We start from the raw sequence: 10378 nt of genomic DNA on the forward strand, positions 1-10378 counted from the left end.
TCATGAAAAAACTTGTCTCTGCCTGAGCTGCTTCATGGCACTTTTTACCTCCTCATTCCTTAAGGTATAAATGAGAGGATTCAGCAAAGGGGTGACCACAGTGTAGAAGACAGACACCGTCTTGTCAATGGAGAAGCTGGTGTCTGGCCGAGTGTAGAGGAAGATACATGGCCCAAAGAAAAGAGCGACCACCATGAAGTGGGCTGAGCAGGTAGACAGGGCTTTCCGACGTCCTTCAGCTGACTGCTTTCGAAGAGAAACCAGGATGACTGTGTAGGAAGTGACTAAAGCCAGGAAACAAGTGAGAGAGATGGTTCCACTATTGGACACGATCAGCATTCCTGTGAGGTATGTGTCTGTGCAGGCCAGCTTGATGACGGGAGGCACATCACAGAAGTAGCTGTCAATAATGTTGGGGCCACAGTAGGGCAGACGAATGGTCAAGAAGGTCTGCACTAGTGAGTGAACAGTGCCCCCCAACCAGAGAGCAAAGACAAGCTGTACGCAGACCCTCATGTTCATTACATTGGGGTAGTGTAATGGAGTGCAGATAGCTACGTAACGATCATACGCCATGATGGTCAACAGAAAGATCTCAGCACAGGCAAAAAGATGTAGGAAGAAGAGCTGTGCAATGCAGTTATCAAAGGAAATGGTCTTTCTCTCCAAAAGCAAACCCTCCAGCATCTTAGGCACGGTGACAGATGAGTGGCAGATGTCAATTAAGGACAGATTGCTCAGGAAGAAATACATGGGGGTATGGAGACGTGGCGTAAAGAAAATGGTAACAATGATGAGAGTGTTCCCCAAAAGGGTGAGCGCATAAGTGATTGAGAATGCCACGAAAAACAGTATCTCCAGCACCCAGTTGTCAGTGAGTCCCAAGAAGACAAATTCAGGCACTCTTGTTTGGTTTAGAGCTCCCATCCAATGAGCTTTCCAAAGGAACTTGCAGGGGAAAGAGGGTGAAAGTTAATTTAACTTTGACATTATGGGAATGGAACTCATTGAAATGATATTGTGTTCCTATCTAAAATGCTTATTTATTAAGATGTTCCTATCTAAAATGCTTATTTATTATAAGGCTTATAGGATATAAGACCAACTTAATAATAATTATTACAACATGCCCACTACATATCAGGAGCCAGGCTAAGCACTTCATGTACACCATTCTATTTAGGCATAATTGCTCCTATCTTGCAGATGAGATCAGTGAGATTTGACAAGAATAAATAAACTCCCCAAAACCCTTACCCATTAGTTAAATGGCTCTTTTCATTTCAGACTAATCCATTGATAGAATCAAATTAACACTCCAAAAATATACAATCCCTAAATAAAATCACTCAGTATTTAACTTACTATCAAATTAAATGCACGTTCAAAACCTATAATGGTTTATTGCATGCTTAACTTTTTTAATGTGTTGTATCTTTTATTTGTTTTCTTCTCCCCAACCAAGCAATTTGCTCTGCTCCAGTCATGCTACCTCCACCTACCTATTTTTAAAAATCTTTGTTTTAATTTATTATTTTCCTTCCACTCAGAAAACACATCCTGTGGGAGGGTGGGAAAGGGAAGAATAGAAGAAGCCCATTGGATTAAACAAAGGGCCATGAAGGGAAGGGAGTGGGAAGAGGAATAGGAAGGATAGTAGAATTAATCAGACATAACTTTCCTATCCTTGTATTTGAATACACAACCAGGGCAACTCCGCACCATGTACAGCCACAAGAATAGGATCCTAATTAGAATAAATTATACTCCATGTATGTATAATATGACAAAATTCAGTCTACTGTCATGTATATCTAAAAAGAACAAATTTTTAAAAAAAAGAAAAACATATCCTGTAACCAAGTGTACTCTCCTCACCTCATTGCTAACTAATAAAATCGTATTCATCTTTTATCTTGGACTCTCTCAAAGAGCACAACCTTTAAGAAAACTTTCCTCATGTGCCCAAAGCTTACCTTTTCCCTTTAATATTTCTTTTATGGTACTTGAGTGTAAAGGAAAGTAAAATAGAGATGTAATTTAGCTCACAATAAAATTAAACTTTTTCTTAAAAAGTAATAAACACATGTGACTTACTACTCACAGCACTCAGTAGATGTTTTACATGCAGCAAGTAGGCAAAAATATTTTTATTTCAACCAAACCAAATTTTAAAAAAGAATCCAATCCTTCCTTCAGAATGGTGTTAATAAGTTACTTAAATAACTTAATTTTTTTAATAGTGTAATATGATTTGTCCTCTAGGAGATATTATTGTTCAAATACTAAAGTCATATTACCTCTAGTTCCATAGTGGTTGGCTGGCTAAAAACTATAACATTTTGGGAAATAATCATCACATATCACACAAGCAAAAAAACAAAAATCACTCCATCCAATGAATTCACTTTTAGGAATCTCCTAAAGCATCCAAACACAGAAAAAGCAAAAATCAAGGAAATATTAACTATCATGTTATTTTTAAAAACCTAACAGTAGCGGAACTTGACTAGAATTGTATACAACCATTAAGAATGATAGTGACAACTAATTGAAATAATAATGATAGAAGGAGGTGAGTCGAGTACAGCAAGTCAATCAGGGCAGGAAAGAGAAGGTAAGGGAAGGTTCTGGGGAATGAGATTGATCAAAGGATGTTATATGCATGTACAAATATGGCAAAATGAATCCCACTGTTACATATAATTACAATGCAACAATTAAAATTTTCAATAGAAAGAATGATAGTGACAAAAGATTACCAACATGAAAAGACTTTGAAATATAATACATATAAACTTTAATAATACATTCTCAACAATTTGAAATATATGTAGTGTACTGTTATCAAAAGACAAAGAGCAAATCAGAAGAAAATAGTAAAACATGAATGTCTAAAAATAGAAAACATTCCTATCTTCAAGGATCTCAAAACTTGATAAGAAAAGACAAATGACTCAATTGAAAATGAGCAAAGAATACAAATAGGAAAAGAACAGGGAAACACTTGTGAGACGTAAATATGAATAAAAAGATGTTCAACTTTAGTAATACGTGAAAAAAAACATTTTGTCTTTCATCAAATTGACAAAACTATAAAGCACTCTTTACATGCTGCTACTAAAAATAACTATTATTAAGACTCTTTGGAAAATAATCTGGCAGGACCAATTAAATTTTTAAATGTTTATAACTTTAGACCAAGGAATTTTAGTTCTAGGACTATGTTTTACAGAAATAAAGAAACTGGTAACTAAACATACATTTTTTAAGCATTTTTAGTAAAACAAGATATTGGAAACAAACTGAATGCTCATCAACAGAGGAATAGATAAATACTTTTAATAGTATGGAGTATTATGGAGCCATTAATAAGAATGAGTTAGATCTATGTGTATTAACCTAAAGCAGTGATTCTCACATGGCTACATATTAAAACCACTTAAGGAATGTTTGCAAATTTTGATGCCCCAGGCTCACAATAATTAATTCAGAATCTCTGGGAGTTGGACCCATCAGGACTGTTAAAGTTCCTTAATGATTCCAATGTATAGTCAAAATCACAAATTACTAACTTGAAGGAATGTCAACAGCATATTGTCAAGTAAAAAGAGTCCATTATGAAAACATTTTACACCTGGAAGAAGGAATAAAAGAATGAATGAAAAAAAGAAATAAAGGAAGGAGTCAGAGATTTGTGGGTATGTACACACATATACATAAATGTGATGCATCTATGTATGTATGTACCCTTGAACAAATTCAAATATATTTGTGGATTCATGAATTATGTTTGTACATATTTAATCCTAAAAGGATAAAAGATAGATAGTGAGGAATACACACCAATTTTAACATAGGTTACCTCCTGAAGGGTAGAATTGAAAAGAATATTAAAGTTTTATTAATTTTCACATTATATTCTGTAATTATTTAAGTTTATGTATTAAGCATGATTTTTAAAAAACCAAAGTATTAAAAAAATGCATAGGAGAAAAGAACAGAAAATTAAATTTCTGATTTTGTGGAATTATAAGCAATTTTTCCCTTCTGTGTCTAAGAGGTTATGTTTTGAGTATTTTTACTCTTTGTTTTTTGGTTTGTTTGTTTGTTTGTGGATTTTTAATGGATTGGGAATTGAATTCAAGGCTTTGTTCATACTAGGCCAGCACCCTACCACTGAGCTACTGAGGATCTTTCCCATATACTCTTGGTCAGCAATGTATTAAAACAGAGAAACAAGAACTTTTTTACTTTCAATGAGAAAGGAAAAGATATAAGCTATTCATAAAAATATATACAGTGCATTCAAATGACAGATCTTTAGCGTTTACTTCCATGAACCTTAGTTTTCTGAGCTATAAAATGGGAACTAAATCTATTTCTTCTGTATAATTATATATACATATATCTGAATATATATATATATATATATATATATATACATACATACACACACACATATATATATGTATGAATGATGACTGAGTCTCTTATTGGAAGGACTGAAAAGCAGGGAATGGGGAGAATTTCAGGCTTCAGGGTCTCCATGGCACAGAAGATCATCATTAAAAATTGAAGCTCATCGTGTACATTTTACTTTTGTAGAAAAAGCTAACAGGAAGTATGAATCTTGGGATACGCCTAAATTTACAAAACCAAGATAATTCCCTTGATGTCCCTAGGCTGTTTCCCAGCAGCAGATGGCATCTGTTACATCTTCGTTACCAGAGCAACCTATACAGTGTTAGCGGAAAAAAAAGAGTTTTAGTCCTAGATTTTGACTCTGAGATTATTTAACTTGGGAAAAATAGCTTGGCCTTTCTGGCCTTCATTTTTCACATCTGTACAAATAAAAGTACTCAACCCTGCTTCATAGAACTGTAACAGAAAAGGTTAACATATTGCCTGCACTTGAAGTGCATAAAAATTTGGTCATTTTCATTGATAACTAAGACAACCCTGAGAGAAAATGTCGAATAACGTTTCTCCTAAGTGAAAATGTAGGTCATGTAAGTTTCGGCAGCTTAAAACCCAGACCATGAAAAGCAGATGAAAGATAAATGAGGGAATGGGGATGTAACTCAGTGGTAGATCCTTGCCTAACACACTGAGACCCTGGGTTCCATCACCAGCACCAAAAAAACAAAAAAAGAAGGAAGTTAACAAGATTAAGTGAGTGTCAGAGCAGGATCTTAGCACATGAAAAATTATTCCCTCAGATCTTCTCTTGGCTCTCCTTTCCCAATTTTAAGGTCCCAGATATCTCTCATGGAGACCTTCCTGATTGTTACAAAGAACAAAAAACACTTCCCGATTACACATTACCTGGTTCATCTTCTTTATAGCATTGGATTTATCCAAATTATTTGCATGCATGAATCATTGTCTGCCTCTCCAAATATTAACCCCTTGAAGGCAGGGGCTAGGCCGGTCTTTAAGGCCACTTCCCCAACACTTGGGTTCATCAGGGGATGAGATCCCAACAGTCAGCCCACAATATTTTTGTCAGTGACTAAGATCCTACTCCAGGAGAATAGAAGCCACTGCAGAAATGCTGAGCAGTTTCTACCCTAAAGATTTGTTTAAAAAAAAAAACACATAATTGAAAATGATAAACAAGAATACAGTGCCTGTTGAAAGTGGAGACTTATCACCTTCTTCTGTTTTTTTTGTTTGTTTGTTTGTTGTTGTTGTTGTTGTTTGTTTGTTTGTTTGTTGAGTTTTTTGCAGGGGGTTACTAGGATTAGACCCATGGCCCTGAGCATATATGTGCTTTATGCCTAAACTACATCACTAGCCCCCTGGTATTTTAAGATTATATTCTGTTTGTTTATTTTGCAGTACTAGGGATCAAACTCAGGGCCTCCTACATCCTAGACAAGCGCTATATCACTAAGCTACATCCCTCTCCCTTAAGATTTTATTCTGTCAGCCAGATGCCTTGGTGTACACCTATAATCCCAGTGACTCAGGAGGCTGAGACAGGAGAACAAGTTTGAGGCCAGCCTTAGCAATTTAGCAAGACCCTCAGCAACTTAACAATACTCTGTCTCAAAATAAAATAAAAAGGGCTGGGGGTGAAGCTCAGTGGTAAAGCACCTCTGGGTTCAATCCCCAGTATACCCAAACAAAAAAAATTTTTTTTAAAGATTCTATTCTTCTAAGAGTTGAATAGTAGCTCCTTCAACCTTTCCCTCACAACTTTGTCTACTTCACCATTCTTTCCCAGTCCTTGACCTCCATCATACTAGTTTTTTCTTCTCTTTCCTATCCCCTGAAAGTTTTTTTAAAATAATAATCTAGATAGCTTAGGAAGCATAATAAAAATTTTGGAAAAGTGAGTTGTGTTGGAATGGACCATAAACCTGAGGAAAAGAAATGTGCCCACAAAGATGTTGTTAGTGACATTTGAGCAGTGCTGTGTTTCTGTGAACACATCAATTTTGACTCTTTGAATCACCCAGTGAACACACAGATGAATAACTTGACAGATGGAGTCTTTCATATAGAAAGAAGTTAAACGTAGGGCTTGCAAAATAAGGATATTAAGTAGAAAATACAAAATTCAAATCCTTGAGTTAAAAATGCCTCTTTGAGGCTGAGGATATAACTCAGCAGTAGAGTACACAAAGCCCTGGGTTCAATGCCCAGCACAGAAAGAAAGAAAGATCTGCTTCTTTTTTTTAATTTTTTTTATTCAGTACTAAGGATGGAACCCAGGACCTTGCACATGCTAGGCACATGCTGTATCAATGAGTAACATCCCTTATTATTTTTTGAGACAGGATTTCACTAACTTGTCCAAGCCGACCTTAAACTTGCGATCCTCCTGCCTCAATCTCCCCAATAGGTGGCATTACAGGTGTGCACCACCAGACCTGATAAAAATCTTTTTTATTGACTTAGTAGTAGTAGACCACCACTCACAGAGAGCTCAAAGAACTGAAAAGCCGCAAATGCAACTGTATTAGTAGCAAACAAATGCTGCCCATCCAGTCCTCTGACACCTTCGTTCCTCTGTTCTCCAAGTCTCCAACTGAACTTGCCCCTCTAGATCATCAGTATCTTCTACCCTCAACTTGCTGAACCTGGACTTTTGGCCTCTGCTTCTCTTGGCTTGACCCTTATCTTAATACCACATTCATCTGGACATAAGTTCTTCTTAGAAAATCAGCATGACTATATAAAGGAAAATCTAATAGGAGGAATACCCATAGTCCCACAACCTAGCTTGATTATTATCATCATACTGTAGACTTTAATTTGTTCTATTTTTATTACAAACACACAATTTTATATTCTATTTTTCACTCTTTTTTAAAATATTTATTTTTTAATTATAGGTGGACACAATATCTTTATTTTATTTTTATGTGTTACTGAGAATCCAATCCGGTGCCTCATGCATGGAAGGAGAGCACTCTACCTCTGAGCCAAAACTCCAGCCCTTCACTCAGTCTTTTAAGCATGTGTCTAAATGACATTTCATCATGTGCATATACGTATCAGAATGTACCTACCCCTTGCATGCTGTGCTGTCATGATGTTTCTACTTTCATTATTAAAAGTAATAATATAGCCAGGCATGGTGGCACGCACATGTAATTCCAGTGTCTTGTGAGGCTGAGACAGGAGGATCATGAGTTCAAAGCCAGCCTCAGCAAAAGCAAAACACTAAGCAACTCAGTGAAAACCTGTCTCTAAATGAAATACAAAATAGGGCTGGGGATGTGGCTCAGTGGTTGAGTGCCCCTGGATTCAACCCCCAATACCAAAATAATAATAACAATGGTAATAATAATAATAATAATAATAATAATAATAATAATCTGTCCTTAACATAAACAGGGAGAAATCCTCTGAACACAGTTCAGAGCTGGGGTTGTGGCTCAGTGGTGGAGTGCTTCGAGGTACTCAGCACCACATAAAATAAATAAAGGTATTGTGTTTATCTATACCTAAAAGAAAATGTATTTTTTAAAAAAACACACACACAGTTCAGGGCTGGGGATGTAGCTCAGTGGCAGAGTGCTTGCCTGGCATGTGTGAGGCACTGGGTTCAATCCTCAGCACTACATAAAAATAAACAAATAAAATAAAAGTATTGTGTCTGTCTACAAAAACAAAACAAAAAAATTTAACACAGTTCATACCATGTCATTCTACTAATCAAAGACTCTCAATGGCTTCCTATTCATTCATTGTAAAAGTAAAGTCTTCACAGTGACTAAATGATACAGATATCCATCGCCTCTATGACCTTCTTGTCTCCTACCTCTCTCCACTTTGTTGCTTCGCTCGGCTCCGGCTCTTATTCTCATCAGTAGTCCTCAAATACTTGAAGCACAGTCCCACATTAGGACCTTTGCACTGCCTTCTTCCTCTATTCAGAGTCTCTTCCCCAGATATTCCATAGTCAGCTCCCTCACCTCTTACTGTCTTTGCCCAAACATCACTTTCTCAGTTTATGTCGATGCATGTATTTAAAACTGAAACCCACCCAGAATCCCCAGCACTTACAATTTTTCTTACCTTGATCTAATTTTTTCTTTTTAAAAGCACCAATCACCTTCTAGAATACTATGTAATTCACTTATGTAATTAGCTTATTGTTTATTATTTTTCTGTATCCTGCTACCAGAAAGTAAATGTGACAAAGGCAAGGATCTTTTTTTCATTCAATGAAATAGCCAGAGTTTCTAGGAAAGTGCATGGTAGTAACTCCAAAAATGCTTCTGAAAGATTAAAACTTCTCCAATATTATAAATTATTAATTTAGGAGTACATTACTATAAATGAATTTACTAGCTCAAAATTTGTGTCCCAAACTACAATGTTGCTAAACAGATTTCCAAAGTATAAGCAGAGGTAAGTAATTCACTTGGGTCACTCAGTTATCAAGTGGCTGAAATGGAATTTGAACTTTCCAGCACCCACACCCTCAGCCACTCTGCCATGCTGCTTAAAACAGACTAAGTAAAAAACAAACAAACATAAAGTGGCCTTTAGGAGAAACAAGAGTCAACTATGCACCCCTTGAAGGAAGGAAAATATCGCATTCATTTCCAATCTACATAGTAAAGTACTTGGCACAAAGGAGAAACTCACTCAATATTTGCTAATTGGAAAAAAAAGTTAAACATTACAAATAAGAAACAAAAAGTTCTGAATTTTGTGGGACAAGTTGATCTGTGAATCAAAGTAATTCTCCATGTTTTTAGACCGTAAGTAGAACTCTAATCTGCAATGGGGCAATTGAACTACAAAGACTAGAATCCCCAATGGACGTGAGTATTGTACCTATTGATGTGTGCTGTGTGTATTGGTTTTTGTCAAACAGGACGGAGGTCAATGAAAATTTGTTCCTTTCTCTCCTTTTGCTGCCTTTGTATCTCTCTCCCACAAGCTCTGGAATTACTTGTTCCACAGAGTAGACAGGAACAACTTTCCTTTTTTGAAATCACTCCTCCGGGGTGGAGTTGTGGCTCAGAGGCAGAATGCTCACCTAGCCTGCGTGAGATACTGGGTTCGATACTCAGCACCCCATAAAAATAAAATAAAGATATTGTATCCACCTATAACTAAAAAATAAACATCTTTTTAAAAAGAAAGAAAGAAAGAAATCACTCCTCTGAAAAGTATAGTGACTGGCCAGGGATCAGACTCCTTTACTTTCAGGCTCCCCAGTTTCACCCTACTGGTTCTTGCTCTCATCAAAACCATCCCAAACCCTACCCGTCTCTGCTTCTTTTCTCTGTTTCAATCTGATCTCTATTTCAGCACTGCAGGCTCAACCCTTGGCAAGAACACACCTCAAGAAAGCTCCTTTTGCTCATAGGAACATGAGTTTCCATCATGGACTACCATTTTAGCTTCAAATGTATCTGTAAAATTCTGAGTTGCTGGGACTTGCCTAGATGGATATGTTATGAGAGAACGGCCGGCCTTCGGTGATTGGAATGTCAGGGCTTAAACCCTAAAGAAGAAACAAGGTAGATGTTTTAAACTTTCAACAGCTTTATTTCCCCAATAAAATGGAGTGCAGCTGCATTTCAGGGATGTTTTATGGCTTGCCCAGCTTTTGCATGGCAGGTTTGGAACTGCATTCTAATCTCCTAGGTCTTTCCACTACTCAGAAGTTGGCTTCAGAGCTGACTTAGGTTAAATTTTGAATTTTAGTATATTGTGTTTAGTTTCTTTTTAAAGATTTTATCCTTTTCAGCCTATTGTATCCCGTTTTTTTAATTTTTTTTAAAGACTTGAGTCTTCACAGTATATAAGGAGATTTTTTTTGGTTGCAAATCAAAACAGGGAAAGGAAACTCTGAGAAAAATTTCCCTGAGCTTTCAGAGGTGAAGGTTGTTTAGGACAACAA

At 36.4% G+C, this 10378-nt stretch overlaps 1 protein-coding gene across 1 annotated transcript; it reads right to left on the bottom strand.

Moving 5' to 3' along the window:
• Positions 1–927, bottom strand: OR4E2 (olfactory receptor family 4 subfamily E member 2; the record flags this gene model as incomplete). Its single annotated transcript, XM_081291030.1, has 1 exon — positions 1–927. One exon carries the CDS (start codon positions 925–927, stop codon positions 1–3), a length of 927 nt encoding a protein of 308 aa, XP_081147156.1.
• Positions 928–10378: the final 9451 nt, after the last annotated feature.

The sequence above is a fragment of the Spermophilus citellus genome (assembly GCF_964194105.1).
Source record: "Spermophilus citellus genome assembly, chromosome: 4".
Classification (NCBI taxonomy): Eukaryota; Metazoa; Chordata; class Mammalia; order Rodentia; family Sciuridae; genus Spermophilus; species Spermophilus citellus.